The sequence below is a fragment of the Panicum hallii genome, chromosome 6 (assembly GCF_002211085.1).
Source record: "Panicum hallii strain FIL2 chromosome 6, PHallii_v3.1, whole genome shotgun sequence".
NCBI classification, from domain to species: domain Eukaryota; kingdom Viridiplantae; phylum Streptophyta; class Magnoliopsida; order Poales; family Poaceae; genus Panicum; species Panicum hallii.
The window spans coordinates 8,475,817-8,497,449 of NC_038047.1; the positions used below are offsets into that span (position 1 = coordinate 8,475,817).

The 21,633-nt window shown below is 41.1% G+C and overlaps 1 protein-coding gene and 1 pseudogene across 4 annotated transcripts; one reads left to right on the forward strand and one right to left on the reverse strand.

Moving 5' to 3' along the window:
* The first annotated feature begins 992 nt into the window (after window positions 1–992).
* On the forward strand, window positions 993–12,809 carry LOC112898108 (annotated as a pseudogene).
* On the reverse strand, window positions 9,949–21,422 carry LOC112896565 (preprotein translocase subunit SECY, chloroplastic). 4 transcript variants are annotated; one of them, XM_025964581.1, is made up of 11 exons: window positions 21,185–21,422; window positions 20,874–21,064; window positions 19,864–20,249; window positions 18,128–18,427; window positions 17,949–18,038; window positions 17,214–17,337; window positions 16,940–17,103; window positions 14,370–16,197; window positions 14,010–14,094; window positions 11,865–13,075; window positions 9,949–10,730 (listed from the first exon to the last, which is right to left on the reverse strand). In XM_025964581.1, exons 1-8 carry the CDS (start codon window positions 21,364–21,366, stop codon window positions 15,967–15,969), a joined length of 1,668 nt encoding a protein of 555 aa, XP_025820366.1. In that variant the 5' UTR covers window positions 21,367–21,422; the 3' UTR covers window positions 9,949–10,730; window positions 11,865–13,075; window positions 14,010–14,094; window positions 14,370–15,966. The 4 variants fall into 4 exon arrangements, with proteins under 4 accessions (XP_025820366.1, XP_025820365.1, XP_025820367.1 ...); XM_025964580.1 differs by having other exon boundaries at window positions 14,010–14,100; XM_025964582.1 differs by having other exon boundaries at window positions 9,949–10,480; window positions 10,635–10,730; window positions 14,010–16,197.
* Window positions 21,423–21,633: the final 211 nt, after the last annotated feature.

Here is a 21,633-nt window from a genome sequence, read left to right on the forward strand (position 1 = left end):
GAGATTTCACAACAAATATTTTTGTGAAAAAAAAGATATGATTATTTCTTGGACTCGGCTAACCTACGGCCGGCCTTAAAACCAATCCTGGTACGGCCTTACTATTTTTGGAAATAAAAAATACTGACTTCCTAATCTGGCAATTCCAGACCCGCCGGGTGCTTTTGGCGCCAACCAGTGATGCTCCGGGCCACCCGTCGCTAAAATAAAAAGCAAAAAAGAGCATCCAGCAGGGTCCGCTTCCCTTGCACCCCCCGTTTCCTCCCCAATAAAATACCCAGGCAACAAAGACAAGACGACAAGATCTTGTTCCCTCCAGACGCCGCCTCCATGACAGGTTCCTCCCTGCCCGTCGCCGCCTGACAACACGAAGGCGACAAGCAAGATTGCTCAACCAGATGCCAACACCACCGAAAGAGATTGATTAGAAAAAGTAATATAAAAAGCACAAGCATAAAAAAAGGTATGTATGCACATAACTACTTTAGTTGCTGTATCATGGATTTAGAGTTCCTCCCCATGGATCTGCATAGATCTGCATAAATCTATGTACACAAATTTACTTGAGCATTTCAATAAGACCAAAAGTCTGCTTGATGCCAAATCTGATTAATCATGTGCCCACCTTTGCCTGGCCATGGCCGTTCCTTTCCACCCCCAACATGTTAGCTTCTGCTACAGTAGATTGCAAAAGAAATGCCAAAATGAGAAGAACTTCATCATGCTAGCTTTATTGCCAGAAGAACTTCATCATATTACTAAGTAGAATAACTTCCGTAGATTAGCTTACTGATTTGTAAAAAATACTTAGCAATGTACTCTATTTTGCTCTTTTTAAAATATTTTATTGCCAGCATGATGTAATGTGTTTAAAAACTGCTTGTACAAAGTATTTTATTTTGTCAGTTAGTATACACACAGATTGCCTGGTCGTGGAAAATAGAAAAAGAAATACTAATCTGCTTAATAACAAAATGTATCGTGCAGGCACCATGGATTTGAACGAGCCTCCCCCGGGATTTGATTATGATTTTTTAGATGGAGTTGATGCAAATCCTTCCTATTGCACCCAACAAAACCCTGCTGTTCCAAGTTTACAAGACCAAAACCAGCAAACACAGCCAGATGTTGGGACCACCCTAATTGCTAGTGGTGGGAGTCAAAATGTTCATGCTTATGTTGTTAACACCGAAGAAGCTACCACTGTTGGTGGTGGTATTGTTGAGGATATTGTAGAAGAAGTACTCGAAGATGTAGTTCAAGAAGTTGTGGAAGAGGTTTGGCTAACACCTCCAGTGCCATACATAGGTCAGACATTTAGAACTAAGCAAGAGACAAGAGAGTTCTACAACTCATATGCAAAGAGGGTTGGATTTTCTATCCGTACAAGCACTACACGTCTTTCGTATTTGACAAGGGAACAGAACAAAGTTCAGTTTATGTGTAACAAAGAAGGGCGGGGGAGGAAAGTGAAAGAAGAGCAAGGGACTGCTGCCTCTGACGAAAGCAATTATGATGAAGATGATTCGGAACCTGAGTATAACAATGATGGTTCTGTGAAGAAAAAGAAGCTTGATGGTGGCAAGAAGATGAAGAGGGAGAAGATGCAGCATACAGACTGCAAAGCCAGAATAGTTGTGAAGCTAATTGCTGATAAGTGGCATGTAATATAATTTGCACCAGATCACAACCATGAACTTGTCGTGAAGCCGTCGCTGAAAAAGTTTCTATGGTCTCACAAAGGGATCCCTAATGGGGAGAAGGATTTTATTGCATTGCTGCACGGATGCAACTTGAGCACTAGGCGAATAATGCAGCTGATGAATGAGTTTTATGGTTCTACGCAGCTAGTTCCCTATGAGGGGAAAGATGTTGGCAACTTCCGCTCCACTATTCGAAGAATAGAAAAGTACAAGGATGTGCAACAAACCTTGGACTACTTTAGAGAGCTGGAACAAGAAGATCCTGAATTCTTCCACAAGATTAAGCTTGATGTTGAGCACGGGGTAGAGTGCTTGTTTTGGGTTGATGGTCCTGCAAGACATGCCTACATTGAGTCTTACAACGATTAGGTGTCTTTTGATGCTACCTACATGACAAACATGTATGATATGCCCTTTACACCATTTATTGGCATCAACAGGCATGGCCAGTCTTTCATGTTGGGTTGTGGCTTCATAAGGGATGAGAAAACACCTAGCTACATCTGGTTGTTTGAGAAATTCCTAGAGGCAATAATAAAGCACCTGTGAGCATTATTACTGATCAGAACGCTGCTATGAGGGCTCCGATTGTGCAAGTTTTTCCAAACACAAATCACAGAAATTGCCAATGGCACATAATGGATAAGTTTTCTGGAACGATAGGGCCTGTTCTAGACGATGATGAAGAACTAGAAGATGATTTCAAAGAATGCATGAACTACACTGTGACTCCGGATGAGTTTGAAGCAAAATGGTCAGCAATGATAACCAAATATAATTTGCAAGGGAATGTACATTTTCAGCGCCTCTATGGTATGCGGAGCAGTTTTGTGCCTGCGTACTACATGCATTGTTTTTACCCCTTTTTGCAATCAACTCAGCGGAGCGAGGGGTTCAATGCTGTCCTGAAAAAGTATATGAACCCCAACATGTCTGTTCTACACTTTGTTAGGCAATATCAAAAGATTCAGGATAAGTGTCTTGTTGCTCAGGATGGGCAGGACTTTAGGATAGATGACAGGGAGAGAAGGAGGTGGTCGAGATATCCTATCAAGAGGCATGCAAGTACTATGTACACTAAGAATCTTTTCTATAGGTTCTCAAAAGAGTTTGAAAAGACTGCAGAATATGATGTGAATCCTGAAGATCAATTCCAATATTGGCTGCTGCCGAACAACATTTTTGTCTACGGTTATGGCAAAAGAAACTACCTTGTCACAACACTTGAGGATAAGGAAAACTACTACTGTGAGTGCAAAAAATTTGATAGAGATAGGATGCTTTGTTGCCATATAATGAAAGTGATGACAAGATTGGGTGTGAAGGCTATTCCTCAGCTGTACATATTGAAAAGGTGGACACAAGAAGCAGTTCCTGACAATGAGGGTGCTGCCACTAATGCCCATTGCAAGCTGATTTCATAGCACGTGGTATGCCGTTGAACAACAAAAAAAACTATGTGGTTTACCAATCTCTCTACTGCATTTGCAAATTTGGCAGTGGAGGGCTGCACATCAAAAGAGGTGTATACTATTATGTACAATCACATAAGTCTGACGCGCTCTGAAGTTGATGAAATGAAGAAAAAGAAAAAAAGCATCGCCCAGAGGGGGCGCATATTTCCAGCATCTATCCCTGATGATGGGCCTAATGTGCCTATTGCTGCAGTAGGGGATACGTGTGGTCTATCTGAACCTTTAGGATTTAATGATCTACCTGCTAATCCAAATGTGCCTAAAAATGCAGGTGTTTTGGCTCCTATCCCAACTATCCCAAGTGGTAAGAAAGAAAATTGCAATACCCCGTCCAAACCCCCCCTCACACACACACACATAAGAGTCTACTGTATTGTGTTGTCCCTTGATACTTACATGATGAATCTTTGCATGCAGGTAACAACAGTGGTGGCCCTGGACGCAAACCTGCTGAATTGGTTGGTTCAGGTGCGATGACGCAACAAGGTGTGGGCAATCCACCAAGGTCGAAAGTCAAAGGGCGTAAGAAGGAAAAAAGACTTTAGAGAGGGATGAATGCAGAGGCAAAGAGGAAGAACAAGTGCGGGATCTGCAAATTGACTGGTCATAATGCTACAAGGTGCCCCGATAAAATCGGTATAGAGGATGGTCAGTCAGGGTCTATGGCTGTCAACTGAAGAAAACTGCGGAGAGAGAATAGGCTATGGGAGCGCAAAGGTGGATTTTTAGAGCCTAGGGTCTAGGGGGTGTAGGGGTGCCACAAATAGCTATGATATTGCAAGTTGAATTGCCTATTGCAGAGATCAGAAATGCTTGTGGGATGCTTATATCATACCTATTGAGAAATATTGAAAATGCTAACTATAATATGAAAAAAGTATGTGGCATACCTATATCTTCATATTTAGAATGGTTTCCCATGCTGTGTCGTTTTCTTCATATTTTATCCACTTGTATGTCAATATATTGCGTATGTTTGACATATCATTCTCATTGAAGTGGCTCAATGAGCGTCCATCCCAATACTGAGCATGCATGATCATGTGAAACCTGCAATCTTTGCTGCGTGAGCGAGGATGAGGGAAAAAAGAAAAAAACGCATGTAAGATTGTGGCAACATCTGTTGTAAATATGGGGGGAAAGGTGGAGACACCAATAAAAAGTGACATTGTCTTACTTGTTAGTCTGCTTCGGGACTGCAATATCAACGAGTTCATAATTATCTATTGGATGCTTTGAATCGGAGTAGTGGTCATTCCACAAGCTTTTTATTGCAGCCAGAAAACCATTGCAACGAGCAGCTAGCTTTTCATCTTCAAGTGACCTCATAGAGTCCAGCAGCTCAAAACTTTTATTGCGCAAGTTTAGCACAATCAAAAAGTAGTGCCATGAGTGTTCATCAGCTTCCACTAGCTTCTGTAGGACTGGGAAGAATATCTGTGTTTTTTGTTAAACATCATGTTAGGATTTAGCAGGGGGTGCCGTGCAAAAAAATTCTGGTGCATACCATCTATCGGTGGTCTAAGTGGTTTACATCTTTTTTGAAGGCTCGTTGGACCGCTGCCTTTCCCATTTGATGATTTAGCATAAGTGTCTACAGGTATATGGGGGTAAAAACATGTCACGATAGATGTGAAAACATACACACGTAAAAAAGATAGAAAAACTATCAGAAAAAATTTCTGCATATTATCAAAAATAAAACTTACTGAAACATGCATGCAGTGGCATTACGCATCTGGTGGCCCCCCTTGTCTTCTTTCCATTGATCACATAAATGGCAATCTCTGCAATGGTACTCTTCAACTTCCATCCTAGTTTTACCGAGTCCACGGATCTCCCAATGTGGCATGATTGAATAGGTAATTGATTATGATTACGCTGTAGGAAAAAAAAGATGGGTTTCATATGTGAGATTAAAAAAACCAATATGAGTGAAAATGAGAAGGCAATGAGGTGAGATACACATACTCCCTATTGTTAGACCTGGTGCATCTTTCTGGACACGAGCAAACAACATCATACACCTTAGACACAGCCTTGCTGCATTTAAAAGATATCTTTCGAGCGATTTTAACATATGGGGACTGCAGAGCTACGGGCGTTTTGAGCATCCGTCTTGGCGCCGGTGTGTAGTCAAGTGTGACAGAGGAGTCTCCCACTGTTTGCATTGCTGGTACCTTTGTCAATATTTGATAAGTAGCTGATGCTGATTGTCCAATCACATTTTGCTTGCTACTAGATACTGCGTTCAGGTTGTCTGCTGGGGTTGCTGAGCACTTTGGTGTAGCTGAGCCTGGAACAACCTAGTTGCGCTTTGTCTGGGCTTGTTTAAGCATTTCAATAGCTTTATCTTCAAACATTTGAAGCTCCTCATCTAGTAGACTGTCCAATGTCCATGGAGACGCATCATCTGGTGGGGAGAAAAAAACTGTACAGTTAACCGACTAATGAAAGCAATTTTGGTGGTGAAAATACCAACTGGAATTAATTATTTTGCCTAATAAGATAAATATAACTGCCTGACATAAAAAAGAGTAATTATTTTGCCTAATAAGATAAATATAACTGCCTGACATAAAAAAGAGTAAAAAAATAGTTTAAAAAAGAGAGGATGGGGGGGGGGGGGGGAGGTTGTTAGGGGGATGTACCAGGCTTGATGCTATATTTCTTGGGTATGGCAGTGAGGGTGGCACGAACTTGAATTTGGTGTGATCCGCTTGTTCCTTCAATTGCCTTCATAATATCAAAATATGGTGGGAGAAAGTCCCAAGAACTCCTATTGCCATCACTTGCTCGAATAACTACTCTTTCCCCCCAGAATTGACTGTCGTGGTTGATTTTTGTGGCAGCATGATGCCCGTATGATGTCCGCGCTCCCTAATTTCTTCACTCCTTGATCCCCTTGTGCTGCTAGTACAGTTAATGCTGAGGGTGCAGAGATGATGTTCGGTACTGTTGGTGCGGGTGCATCGCCTCTTGCCTTAGTATTTTTTTGATCCTGAACTGTATCATCACCTCGAGTGCTTCCACTGCTGCCTGTTCCATGACCGCTGACTAGTTGCTTTAAAGCTGATTGCATTCTCTTTAATCGTGTGCTTAATGGCACAAGATCTTCATTTTCTTCCATTGCTGGTATATCCTTAGGGGCGGCTGCGTGGTCGGCTTCATCTTCAGAATCCAATCCCAAACTACCTTCATCGTTGCTGCAAAAATCTTCTTCTTCCTCAGCTTCATAATTTGAATCTTTCTCTATCTCTTCATCTTCTTCTTCATCGTAGTGTTTCACTGTCCTCCGCTCTTTGATCTTCTTAGACTTGATTCAGCTAGATCCCCATCTTCTGCAAATGCTAATTCTTGAATAAATGTACCTAACACCTCTGTGACGCCCTTATAACTTCACATATTTTCCTCTTCTTCTGAAAAAATAAACCAAAAAGTATAACTTGACCATGAGAACAAATAAAATGCCATCTGAAATATACTATTTTGCTGGTTCACATTTAAAAAAATGCTTTGCTGGAACACTAAAATGCTGGGTTGTGAATGCGAAACAAACTGCATGTTCCCTTGCCGCTCCAGTTGAGACATGTGTACATACCTATGGTGCCAAATCCTCGAAGCTTTTGACGATACAAAGCTATATATGTCGTCCATTTGGAAAGCAGAGTCCTGCACCACTGAATGTGCCGATGGTTTGAGCTGAAAAAAGTGGCTAATGGTTTTGAGTAATGCTTAAAAGGGTCACAACATAGATGTTCTACCTTTCCAAGAAAATACCCTGAGTTTGCCAAATGAATCGTCAGGATTCATGTCTAGCTTGATGACCTCGTCCAACAGCTTCCTTGTCCATGCAGCAATCCTTGGTATGGTGGCAGGGATTTGTACATTTTCAACAGCTAGAGAATCTGCATAGATAATCTGAAAAATGCACAATATTAAATCTTTTGAACAGAAAAAAAGAAGTGGATGAATATGGAAAAAATATATTGTATTGAGTGAGACTTATGACAAGCAGTAGGATACAACCTTTGACAGAATTTTTTGTGTTGATCTTTTTAGCAGCAACCTTGAGCTGGTCGACCACAAACTGACACCAATTCAACTTCTTCACTCTTGAGACATCCACTAGTGAGGGGTAGCATCTAGGGCTTGTCCCCAAGCTGGTAGGAGGGCACAGAAAAGTCGACACTACGATCATCAGCCAGGACCTTAGGAAATCTTCATTCGCGTCCTTGTTATTCTTGATCCTTTTAATTGTTTCTTCAATCTTTGGTGCTGAACCTTGCAGAATGCCATAGTTGTTGTGTATAAAATTGATGGCATCCACGTCAAGCTCATATTTGACTTCGGCACCCTTGGTTGGCAAATGCAGTATATCAGCAACGGACTGTACTGTGACTGAAATCCTTCCCCTTCCAGGGAGAACAAGCTCTGATGTGTCTGGATTGAAGCACTCAAACCATTAGCCAGTTTGCAAATTCTGCTGGGATGGTGGAGCACTCAATCTTGAGCAGCCCGTCGAAATGCACATCTCGAATCATCTTCTTCTGATCTTCAGACATGACCCTATATCGCTTGGCAAGCCTAGCACGGGGAGGCCCTATTCCTTAGAACCTGCACATTATAGAAACGAACAGAAAAAGATAAGAACCTTAGAGTTTTGCATTGTCTAGCCCGATGCGCTGAAATGCGTATGCTAAGTGTATTAATGCCCACTTATTAAATAAAAGTTGCCTAATCTGATGCATGAATTTGCCTAGCCGAGAGAGGTATTATTGCCTAAAAATGAAAATGCATGACTATATTAGTAAAATGACAGATGGCAATGCCTACTTATTAAATAAAAGTTGCCTAGACTAATGTATGAATTTGCCAAGCCGAGAGAGGTATTATTGCCTAAAAATGAAAATGCATGACCATATTACCAAAAAACTGACAGATGGTAGTAGATATTGTGACATATAGCATTGGATGATATCGTCCGTCCTTGTTTCTCCTTCTGTACTCTTGGCATTGTAATTTATGTGTTTTTAATGAAAAACTACATATTACGAAAGATAAAAAGGTTAGTGATGATGGGGGCTAAGGGGCTAAAAATCGCAGTCATCCAGGGAGCCACCACACCGGGGATTACATGGTTATCCGCACTCTTGCAAAAAACCACAACTACTCTGGTGGATTTTTATGGTTCAAAATAGAGACTTCTGTGACCATCAGCCCCTCAACTATGCAGGTAAAAAGAAGTCAGTGCAAAACCTGAACTATGGTTTATTCAGACAAACAACACCTAAAAAGTCAGTGCATAAAACTGTGAAAAAAACCATGATATCCCATACATGCCCACCGTTCTCCAACAAAAACCGCTAAACTATATTCAGGGGGTCAAAACAAATTATTGCATACTAAAACCTAAACTATAATTTATTCAGACAAAAAAACTCCTAATCATCAATCCAGAATTTGTAAATCCCCCTCCTGATATCCCCTACCTCCCTACCAAACCCCAACAAAAACACTACCACAATGTAGCCCCAACACATAGATTTAATGCAAAAAAACATCTAAACACCTAAGCATCCACTCCAAAAAACAACTACTAAAAAAATGTTACAATGCTGGATTGGGGGGGGGGGGGGGGGGATTTTCAGTTTAAATCACCTGTGCACACTTTTTCCACTAGCAGAAATCCTTCCAATGTAAATACAACCTTCGTGCACTGAAAAATCTGGGAGGAAATCCACATAAGCGTATATGAGAGGGATTCTGAGCAACGCGGCGCAAAAAAGGGGAGGATCGCTCACCTTTCCACCACCAGATTGCAAAAACACCTATCTGAGATGAGTCGTGAAGAGATTTAGGGGGATGAGCGGGGAGGGGGGATGAGCTCACCTATCTGATCTTCGCTTCCCACACTCCTTCCTAGCTCCGGATTCCAGCTGCTTTGGGGGCGATGACCTCCATCAAAAAGCAAGAGCAAAAACAGCGAAAAACCTAGATTAAACTCCATGGGAATCAAAATGATAGGAGCGCGCTAGAGGAAAAGCTCACCTGAGTACGATCTCCGCTTCAACCCCGCGCTGATTCCCCGCTGGGTGTCCAGATGCGCAAGCCGATGGGGGTGATGCGGCCGAAAATCGTCGGTGGGTGCGAGAGCGGATAGAGGAAAGAGAGAAACCCTAGAGAGAGAAGATGACCAGAGGAAATGAACAGGCGCGCGACCTAATGTTTTGAATAAATTTTCCCTCTGGTTTCTAGAACATGGGACCGGCATGTCAGTGGGGCCGCGAGCGAGGTGCGTAGGCGGTGCGTGGGACTAGTCTGTCAGGGGGAGGCTGAGCGCGTGCGCCCGAGGCTCGTTGGACGACGGGCGGTGGATCCAATCGCCGGTTCCGTCGGACAAAAATACAGCTAGCTAGAGTCATTACCTTATTTATTTGGAGATTATTTGTCTGTTGTAACGTTGAAAGTCTAGTTTGACAAAATAATGAATTTTTTTTGATATATTTGCTAAGGCATTTTTCACTAGAACTACCTCAAGTATGTTTGAAAGTCTAATTGATAGGCACATCTTTTCATCCATTCATGTATATAAGGATGATCTTTTTATCGACTCATGGCCCTTGCATAGACAAGTTCTGAACTGTCAATTTAAAGTATAAGAGGAGCATAGTAATTGGTACTCCAGTATGATACTATAATTGCTACAAAATACATGTATTGGTGCTTTACAATGACTGGGAAAAAAAAAAGATCAAATTCAGTCTCATAAACAAGTGCAACTTAGATTCTAGGCATTAGTTTAGCAGACTTAATACAGTTAGTTGGGAATCACATGTACAGGTTCCTATGTAGTACTCTATATACCTTCAAAAGTACTACATGATTCTGCTATGAATTTCCATCTCCACAGGTTTAACCCAAGCAAGAAGGATGGAAGAGGCCAACAACAGAATACAGCCACAGGCTCCGCTAATACAACAGGAAACGAGACAATGTATAAGTTACACTGGACATACTGGCAAAGCTGGATTCTAGACCCCGGAGGCAACACTGTACTGTATGGAACCACGCCTTCCTCATCTCCTGTGTAGCTTCTCAATGCGTTGATCCTCTATTTTTCTTCTTGCTAACCATTGAGAGTGCCTACCCCCCATGCATGAAAATAAACCGCCATTTTGCCATCGTGCTCACATATCTCCTTATCGACATGTTCTTCGTAGTTCATTTCCACAAGATTTTTCACTGCATATATTGATCCAGGTTCCATAGTGCTTGGCAAGGGTGAGCTTGTCACAGATCCTAAAAAAATTGCATACAGATACATCAGAACGAACTTCTTCATCGACCTCGCAGCAGCACTGCCTGTTCCACAGGTGCGTGTCCTTTTTCAGAGAACTCCACAACTGCAATCAGAAGAGAGTGGTGTATGCGTAATTGTTGAATACTAATGCACCTTCCTCGCATGTGCAGATCCTTGTGTGGGCAATCCTGCCATCTTTGAGCTTCAGATATATCGACATCTCTTTGTTTCTGATAATCTTGGTCCAATCTGCAGTTAGGTTATACATTGTAATTCAGCTCAGCGTAACATTATCAAAACAGTGGGCTTTTTGACTAAAAATGGGTGGACTGGAAGTAGCTATAACCTATTTCTGTATTTGGTCGCCAGTCATGTGAGTCTTTTCATTTTCTTGAATTATAAATTTATAATGACATATCCATGAATGCAGTAAAAGTATTGAGAATGCTTGACAAGGATTAAGCATGCCATGAACGAACAATGTGCTTTAGCCCTCAGGGACCTGATTAAAACACAATACATCGGTGTTTCCCATGCATTTAAAGCACATCTAAGAAGCCACAGAATCAGGTCTAACATAATAACATTCTACCAGGTTGTTGGATCAATATACTATCTACTTGCAGTTGGCCAGCAGAAAACATGCTGGGAAACACAATGCTCCATCAAGGACCCAGATGACAGATAATGCACCGTGTGATTTCAAGTTTCTTGATTGCATTTATGGCACATCAAACCAAAGTCAAATTTGGGCTAAAACCACGAAAGTCTTCACAGAATGCAATGTTGACAGTGACAGCATCAACTTGGGATATTCATTCAAGCAATGCAAAATGGAGTGTTTGAAATATCATTTCCCGAAAAATATTTCTACTCCCTGTGGTGGGGAATGCAACAGATTAACGTACATCTCATAATCTTATCATTATCGCTGTGCATTTGAATTTTGATAGTTCCAGTTTGGTACCATATTAGTATCATGCAACAAATCACCCATACAATGAGTTCAGGCTATTTACAATGTTTGCGAAAGAGCTGTTACAATGCCAGAAGAGTGAAATGCCTTTTTTTTTTATGATTTGGTGTCAGTACGTATGGAGATCCACAGGAGACAAGTTCCTACATTGGTGAAAACCTATTTGCAATAGGGTTAACTCTTCTCAGCATTGGGTTGTTTGCTCAGCTAATTGGCAGCATGACGGTAAGTTATCATCACAAACGTAGTACATGGTCATCTTTCAAACAACATATACTTGCACAATAGATCTTAATGAGGAAAAGTAAATGTCCACAGGCATATATGAGATCTCTTTCAAAAAATGCAGAAAGATTGGAGGATACAGAGAACAGAAATGGAGGATTGGATGACAGATCATCAAATACCTGATGATTTGCAGAAGGCATAAGTTGGTTCTTGGAGTACAAGTGGATTGCAACACGGAATGAAGAGGACTCAATCCTGAAAAAACTACCATTTGTCTTCGTCGAGACATAAAACAGTGGCTATGCCTCGATCTTGTTCAACGTGTAAGTGGTATTCTGGTTGTTGCTAAAATATTCAGCAATAATACTAACCATCTATTCTACTTGATATGTGAACGAGGAACCAAGCCATAATATTTCAATCAACATTTTAGGTGCCACTCTTCTCAGCAATGGACCACCAACTACTTGATGCTATTTGTGAGCGCATGAATTATCTCCTTTGTAGTGAGGGCACCTACATCATCCGCAAAGGAGAACCTGTGAAGGTGATGACATTCGTATTTCGTGGAAAGCTAGAGAGCTGCACAACTGATGGTGGCAGGACAGATTTCTTCAACTCTATCATCTTAAAACCAGGTGATTTCTGCGGTGAGGAATTGCTCACATGGGCATTGCTTCCCAGCTCTGGTGATTGCTACCCATTATCAACAAGAACAGTCAGAACAATCATTGAGTTTGAGGCATTCTCACTGCAAGCAGATGACACTGAAGTTTGTGGCCAGCACATTCAGGATGATGCATTCCAAGCACCTGCAGCACATTTTCCGGTTCCACTCACACCAATGGAGAACATGGGCAGCCAGGTTCATTCAGTCTGCATGGAGGAGGCACATTAGCCGACAGAAGACAGCAGAAAGAAGCTTGAGCAGTAGGTGGAAGTCATTTTTCTCATTGATTGATGATAATGCCACTGAAGAGAGGCGACAGAATATGGAGGGCTCATCCAGCTCTAGGTCAAGAGCAGCAGAATTTCCTTTCTCAAAGATCGCCACAATCTTCTTAAAAGCACAGAACAATCGGCCAGAGGAGCCTGATTTCTCTATCGGTGATCACCCAAACTAGCATAGCATGGCATTGTCATGTGCAGCCCATTAGGTAGGGCCCATGAATGGAGCTGCCCCAGGCCATGCAAGGGCCGTCACCCTGTTCATGCGCGATTATTGTTTACACAAACAGTAAGATTAGATAGTTATTGTGTTCTTGCACGGTGAAAACCTTCAGCCATATATTCTGTCATCCTTTCTGTTGTCTGTATTCCTAACTATGCTACCTTATCCTTCCAGGGTTGTGAAAAAGGGTAACATAACTCCAGGAAATAAGCAACTCTCCTGCATGTTCGAGAAAAAAAATCAATAAAATAAAATAAAACCACATATTTTCAAGTTCCTTAACTGTCAACATGCTACCTCAAGTAATGATAAAAAAGGCAAATAGCACAAATGTTTTTCCATAATGTGGATAGCAGCAATGTCAGAATAAGTTATTGAATATTCACTCGTGCAATGCAAAATGAAGTGGCCACAACTATAATATCACTGTCCAAGAAATACATCTGCCCATGGTGGGGACCATAAATCCCTAACAGGAGACTCTGTATTTCTAGACCACCCCATGAATTATGATAATTCTAGTCATGCATCACACCAGAGTCTAAAACCAACAGCACTTTGTCCCTAAAATTTCTTCTGTAACATTTTATTTACTTGGAGATACCTCCTGATGCCACTTTTCAGCCAAATGAATACATCCAACTGTCCTGAAGACATCAACTTAAGAAATAAAAATGGATCGTAGAAAGAGGTGCATAAGAAAAAAAAAAGGTTTTTAGAAAAGAGTAGTCTCAAAATCGCAGAATGGCATCTATTTAGAACCAAATACTGAAGCCGACATGACATGTATTCAGGAAGGGACATAATGTGGATGTGCAGGAATCTGGTGAAAAGCTCTTTCATTGATAAGAACCTATTTACTATAAGATTAGCATTGCGGACTGTTAATAACCACCTCTTTCAATGGTAGCATGCATGTAAATTCATTTTTTTTTCCTCGAACACGCACGAGAGTTGTGTATCATTGTATTAATAGAAGAAGAGTGTCATATAGAGACACGGTAAATTCATATTGCTTATGATAATCCCTGAGTTTTACTTATTGAGATCCAAAAGGCAAAGAAAAAATTATATTCAATTTCCATAACATGATATCTTTCGATAAATTCCTAGTAAAGCAAACAGAAATGGAGAATGAATGATGATAGATTACCTGACAGATATGCAGCACTGCAGTTCTCATTTCTGTGATCCAATTAGCAGCAGTCCTTGATCCAGTAAAACAATAGCACTTCCATCTTGATCTTGAACAACATGTGAGTAACTTCCTAGTCAGTAATTATATATTTGCAGGAATAACCAGATCTGTTTCTTATTCTCATGTTTGAATAATGACACAACAAAACATTGCTCATAAACAAGTATATCATGTGTAAAAAATTAATTAATTTAAGGAGGAATGACTTGTCAAATGTCGACCAAGTGCTATATTTCTCAGAATTGGATCAGCAACTACAAGATGCCATCTAGGATTCTAGGTGCATATGACCTCTTTCTTATCTCCTGCACTTACAGTATCTGTAAGGGTGGGGCAATCAACGAATTGCTTGCAATCATTCAAGGACAGCAACAAAGGTCCAAGATAGATGGTGGCTGAAGCCATAGGACAGATTTCTTTAATTCCTTCATCCCACAATCAGGAGATTCCCGCAGCAAGGGGCTGCTAACATCAAATGCTCATTGGCACCAGCCAGCTGATAGCTAGCCAAAACAAGAAAGTCAGAATATAGTCACGAAGTTGAAATCGGTCTTGCTCTTGCACCAAGTCAATGGCTTGAAGTTTGTAGCAAGCAACCCAGGATACTGCATTGTAAGCACCTGCAGTACACATTTTGGTTCTAAGCAGTAGGTGTGAATCATTCTTCCCATTGGTCCATCGGCACATCGGTGATGCAAAGTGTGTCTCAGATGGTTCTTAATAGCAAAAGGAGGGTAAGTTTGTTAGGCCTATTCGAACACAAGTTCCACCCAAGCATAACTAAATGCTGAAAAGTAATAATTTTACCATTTTAAATATCTATTTCCAATATTAGTATTAAGTTGCATGTGATTTATGCATAGAGCCATAGATATGTGAACATAACATTACATACTTTTCTTGATGCATTCTGAAAAACCCAGAACATAGTTTGGGTCAGGCTGGAGATTGAAAAAAACTGAGCTGGACTGAGCATGAACAGGTTCATGGTAAGTGCCTCAAATTGTATTAAATTCATCAGAAAAAACAAAGATTGAGCAGCCAGAGAAACCTGATTTCTCTGCAGACACGACTCAGAATAGTAAATCGACTGCATCTATAAAGTCCAATGATGTGAGTGGGAGAGTAGTTAGTCCTAAATTTTCATAATCCTCCCAACTATAAATATTCTTTCATGGTTCTATTGTTTCTGATGTTAACGTAATGCTTGAACAGTGGTCAAGTGTCATGAATATTGCAAACACGAATGTGATACCAACTCTAGGTGCAAGATGAATGAACACATATTGATCTATTTGCATGAGTCAAACATAGATCTTGAACAAAAGAAGCAGCACTTAGTCACATAGTAATAAAACAGCAAGATTAAAAAAGAGAGAAATTTAGAAGAGGTATCCAGAGAAGATGAGAAAATTTGTTGCACGCGCACAAAGCATTCTTGCTACAGTTGAGTTCCCAATAAAAAAGGTATGTGTACAAAACTGAAATAGTTGTGTTTGTGTTCAATCCTTCCATCCTTTTTTAACCTGTCTATATCACCTTTTCTAGTGAACTCTTGACCAATAAGCAAATTATTCAGTTGATGCAATAAAGGCACACAACAAATATGGAAGGGAATCGTAATTTAAGTTCCCTCTTCTGAAGGACAAAATTCATGTAACATCAACAGCAACATGAATTTTGAATAACAAACGATGATCCATAGTTTTACGGCTTGAGTTTATTGACATGTTACTATGTTAGTATACAGATGAATGCTTCTGTATTTCAAGTATAGATTTCAGTGCTATACACAGTAGAATTTAAATAAGATCCAAGTGAACAATGATAAAATGCTTAGCTAAGAATCCAAAACTCAATTACACAATTGAAAAGTTAAGTACAGGTTGAAAAGAACGACCAGTGAGATCAACTATTGGTCAAAACGGTTAACATCATAGAACTCAATATTCTTATATTTCTGGGAAATTATTTCTGCTTGAACTTTCCGAGCCGTATCAGTTGCACATCCAACAAGTATAAGCACTGATGTACCAGCAAATCCCCGGAATGCCGTCAAGTGACTTATTTGTTCAACCACAGAAGGTCCAGCAGCTAGCACAGCAAGAAACGCAGATCCCAGGACAGATATACGACTGAGAACCTGCAATGACAAAATTCTTTCAGTAACATATAACATAAGATCAGAGCTAGATGGAAACTCACAGAATAACATCGAACTGAGTTGTTATGGGCAGGATGTAGGGCAATTTCTGCCAGCTTTTCTTAAAGAAATTTTAATGCCTTTTAAAATGTGGCCAAGTTACACGATAGTTAACATATTGCAAGTTGCAACCAAAACATATAAGCAAAAGGCCAAAAATATCATCTGCAACCAGTTCCCAGCTGTCGTACGCTATTGTTGCCACATAGTCTAATCAAGTACAAAAGCATATGCTGAGTAAAATATGGAAAGCTATCTCACAGAATAGCTACTGTTTTTTTAAACATCATTTTCACACAGCACTTTCACAAAATCAACCAACCTTACGAAAACCTCCAAACACCATACAAGAGATAGAGGACATGCCAGTTTGAAACACCATCTTCATATATGTTAGTCGTTAACACCCTGTCCAGGTCTCTTGGCAATTTATACAAGTGCTTGATCAATTTTCTACTGGTAAAGGCACATGTAAGTTCAGTGAACTGAGACGCCGAACGGATAAAACCTAATACACTGATTGCCCAGCCCTACCCACTAGGTTGGATTTTGTTAGCCCAAGAGTTTATTTGTTAAGGGAACACATCCAATTTGAAGTTGTACAAGAATTAGGTAAGAAGTTGGAATATGTGCATCAGAATCGAAGAAAAGCATGTAGTCTAATGGAAGTGAAAGAACTCACTGTTTTAATATAAGCAGCTGTGCTTTTCCCTGGTCTCACAAGAGGAATTGAAGCACCTTGCCGCTTCAATTGCTCACTAAGATCATCAGGATCCAATTGGAGAAATGTATAATAGTAATTAAAAAAGGCTATAAGTAATACATTGGTTGGAAGATACAGAGAACCTACAGCAGAAAATTAACATTAGGATTAAATTGTGAACCAGCAATTCACGAGCTCAGCATTCTCCTGAAAATGCGGCAGCCTTCAGCGAACTAGAAATCTGACAATTTACCTCCTGGATTAAGGGCTACGGCAGCCTTCTTAAGAAACTCCAAGCCTGTGAACCGTGCCAAAGTACCAGGCAAAGCCAGCGAAGATGTTGAAAATATGATAGGCATGACACCAGAACTGTTGACCTGCTCATAATTGTACTGAAGTCATTACTTCATCCTTTGGTAGTTTGCACTTTGCAAGGTTGCACAGAAAAAAATAGGTAAAAATCAGGGAAATTGTAAGGAGTTTCAAAGGTTAGGAACCCAAAAAATGGTGGGGGTTGCAACAGGGCCAACTTTGTTAGTGTGCAGAGGATCTGGCCAAGCTCGCTATACCCACGAGGCAGCGCCCCACCAAGCCCCACAACTAAGGCCTGGGTCCTAACTGAACCCAAAAGACTAGCCTGATAGGTGCTGCTCCCCTACCATCAATTTTCGATGTGGGACTAAACCTAACAAACTTCATTCATGTACTTAAGATAAACAGGTTAGCTATGAGCAACCTAGCAGGCTCCAACTCTTTGTTAGGTCAAATCACAAGAACATTTGGGTGAATTAATCTAGTCCTATTTCATACACGATATCTAAAGATAATTTAGATTGTCTGTTTGTCCTCAGAGATCACATCTAAGTTAATGGGTAGTTCAGAAGACTAATATTTTTCACATCACAAGAAGTACCATAATGTCAAATCAAATCACACTTTGTCCATATGCAAAATTCACGGTCCAATAAAATTATATGAAGTCTCAAACCTTAAATGGTAGATATGCAGATCGTTGAAGTCCCCCAGTTCGACTGCTGTACCTAGAAGCATAGTTCAGGGGTATTTTGCGCTCAGCTTCCTGAAAATCATCCAGATGATATGAATTAGGCAGTTAGAAAATTGAAATAAAATGTGTAAATATATCTTGAAGAATGAAAATTTACTTACTTGGACATAGACAATTCCAAGGACTAACAAAAAGAACGACAACATGATTGTGATAAGTCCAACATAGTTCCCATCTTGAAATGCCTGTGCAACTGTCCTCCCAAATGATGCAGGCAAATATGATATAATACTTGTAAATATAAGAAGAGATGTTCCATTTCCAAGTTTCAGATCAGATATTCTTTCACCAATAAAAGTAGTAAAGACTGATCCAAGTGTCAATAATGTCACCGAGGTTAGAACCCATTCTGTGCTGAAGTCATTCACATAAGGACGGAGATAAAGGACTTGTCCAATAGCCTAGAAATAAATATGCATATTTATTCTTGACAGCATCGCAGTATAAAATTAACATGACAAAATTGCATTCAAGGTAAAATGATAACATAACAAATGATCACATTATAACACACCAAGCATGTTAGTGTAATCCTCAGTGCAAGGTCAGTTATTTCAGTCTGTTTTGTGTCATCAGTTAAGAGTTGATCAATCAATCTTTGAGCTATTATTCAGGGGATTCAGTCAAAGTAGTTAGACAGTTAGAAAAGCATGCATGTAGTTGATCATGCCTGAGTTTTAGGCGCCACCACGGCCATGTTTACCCAGCCTCTTAGGCCTTATCTAGCTGTAATCATCGGCTATAAATAAAGGAGAAGAACACCAGAAAAGCCGCTTCGTCACAGCACAAACACTCGAGTCAAGAACCTCTCGCCCTGGCGCTTCTGTGCAACAAAGCAGTAGCTGGCAAGACACAGCAGTACAAGATACAAAGACACTATCATACTTGTTTACTACAAAACAATTTAAGCACAAAAGTTAGAAAAAACATACTGAGATGGCAAGCTTAAAGTTAACTGTGTGCACTATATTTTTTTTCTTTTTTTTAATGCACTTCAGTAGTACAGGTAATTTGGAAATGGAAAAAATGAACTTCCAGTATTATTTATTTAGATTGGTGCATGGAAACTTGGAAATTTTTGCAGTGGTAAAATTCTTTACAGACAGCTTCTTCTGCATATTCATGCTAGAAGCCTAGAAGACCTCACAATTAGCATTTAGCAACGGTAGATTATATCCTTTAGACTGACCTATTTTCTCTTTGTTTTTCCACTTTTTTGGTACATACCAAACCCCTGTTTTTTATATATATCTGCACTGCAGGGAACTCCCCAGGTAGTTTGCCAAAAACATGTTAGCATCATGTTGGGTTCAACTCTAGGCTGCCATAATTCGATCGGGCCTAAAAGGCTTTGTTGTTGTTGACATTAATGTTAGCATCTGTAAACAAGTTCGAGCATCTTTCTTTTATGTGATTATGCTCATTAGTTCTTTGCCCTGCAGGAGCCATGTCACAGTTGGATACAGTTGTAACTTTTTAAAAATTAAGAACAGTCTAGGCATCCAGCATTCTATTGATATAGCAATATTTTTTTATTAAGTTGCATGACATGTTTAAAACAAGTCAAGTGTCATTTCAGTTTCACATGTAAAAAATGCAAGATTATGGAGGTTTAGACAGAAGACTTCTAGTAAGTGGTGCCAAGCTAACTACAAGGCAATTGAAGTGTCATACAGTGCTCTTGAAATTTCAATTTATTAATCACATGTTTGAGTCATCCCACATAATTAGGAAAAAAAGAAGAGCTCATGGAATTTCCGTTCCTAAACCAATACCATAGCATATGAGATCACAAGATTTTCACTGTTAAAGCCAAATATTTTTGGAGGAATCTAACCTGGACAATTGCAAAACCAACAGAGGCATATCTTGTATATTGAAGAACCTTCTTTCTTCCTGCTTCCCCTTCTTTCCGCTGAAGGTCTTGCAATTTTGGGTACAGTTGTGCAAGGAGTTGAAACACAATCTGTGCGTTAATGAATGGTACAATGCCAAGGGAGCATATTCCAAGACGACCGATACCACCACCAGAGAAAGAATCTAAAGTGCCCAGCAGGCTGTTCTGGTCAAGGTTCCCAGCAAAAGCTTCTCGGTTCACCCCACCCAAGGGTATATACACACCAAGTCGAGACAAGGCCAAGAAACCAAGGAGCTTCAGGAACTTGCCAGGTAGAGGGCCCTTGAAGAAGTCACCAATGTCAATGGAGCTATCCTCGATTGCAGCTGCTTAAAAGGTAGCTACTTGGATTAAGACACATTTTAAACAGCAAAGTCAAACTGGCTAAAGAAGTGGGTTCCAGAAAATCCATGACCAGAACGGATCCTAGCTATTAAACCTTTAAAAATCAGAAGTAAAAGAGGCGGTGTGCTAGATGCTAGGGCAAATAAATTTTGAAAACAATTGGAAAACCTAGGCATGATATGGGGCACACATGATTAATTGGGCCAAAGAATGTTGATAATTTCTACAGACTTCTCATAAGCCGGATCCAATTTTTGTTACAATGATGGAATTCCGGTTCTAACTCATGGGTGTTGATGTTATGTGGGCTTGTTAAGTCCAAACGGATCACATTTATGTTAAACTGCAAACTAACATGGCAGTACTTTTGCCCCTCATCTCTCTACAAAACTAATTACGTTACATAATTTTTCGACACTTTGACGCAAGTAGCATGGTACCACTGTTTTGTCCCATGAAGATTCACTTCAAATTTTACTGGTATAAGCTAACAAATCATCGCGTTAACCTAACCAGCTTTGTGCAGAAGCATAGCATCATTGCATAGTCCACATGAAAATACAACTCGTTCCTAGTCCTGATAGAAGTGACGGTGAACTGGCAACCTGCTGCTCCTCGGCCATAGGACGCCTTCTCCCTCCTGGCGCCACCCCCGCTGGAGCTCCCAAACACCGGCGCCAGGATACCGAAGAAGGTCGACAGGGGCGACCGCGAAGAGAAATCCGACCCCGACGGGCCCTCCTTGTAGAGCCCCAGAGGGTCGAAGCCAGCGGGGCCGGCCGTCTCCAGCGTGCACCTGATGCACGAGCACATCGGAAAGAAGGAACCTAATCAAAATCCAGCTCGATGACCGCAACAACCGTGGCTGCACGCCGCTCGCAACCAGGAGAGGTGTTGGTTCGCGCGGATTCGGTACCTCGGGGAGCAGGCCAGGGCGGCTCGGCTTCCTCTTCCGCTGCTGGCGGTGCGGGACCTCGGGAGACGGAAGGGAGCGGCGAGGGGGTGAACGCGGAGGTGGGAGGAGAGAGGCGGGCGGGCGCGCGCGGAAGCAGGGAGCCCTTGCCAGCATTGCGGCGGGGTCGCCGTGGCGGTGGCCATGGTGGCGCGGCGCCGGGGTGGGGAGGGGGAAGCAGCCAAGCAGCGGATGATGAGTGGTTTTTGGGAGGTGATAAGCGAAGCGAGAGGGAGAAATGGGAAGGGGACGACGACGACGGGTTCGGGTGGGCCTCTGGCGGGCCCGATGGAAGTCCAATTTCGACTTGGGAGCTATCAACTTGTGCGGAGGCATGAGTTTCGGCCAACGTATGCTTTCAGCCTACTGCGCTGTGCAGTTGTGACACCCATTTGAGATTTCGGCCTGCTGCT

What these genes read in the sequence shown, in the direction of transcription:
- LOC112896565 (XM_025964581.1), bottom strand. Translation starts at nt 21,366, where the DNA reads ATGGCCACCGCCACGGCGACCCCGCCGCAATGCTGGCAAGGGCTCCCT. An exon ending in GCCCTGGCCTGCTCCCCGAG is followed by an intron (nt 21,065 to 21,184) that starts GTACCGAATCCG and finishes CTCGTGCATCAG; the next exon opens with GTGCACGCTGGAGACGGCCG. An exon ending in CTATGGCCGAGGAGCAGCAG is followed by an intron (nt 20,250 to 20,873) that starts GTTGCCAGTTCA and finishes CCTTTTAAGCAG; the next exon opens with CTGCAATCGAGGATAGCTCC.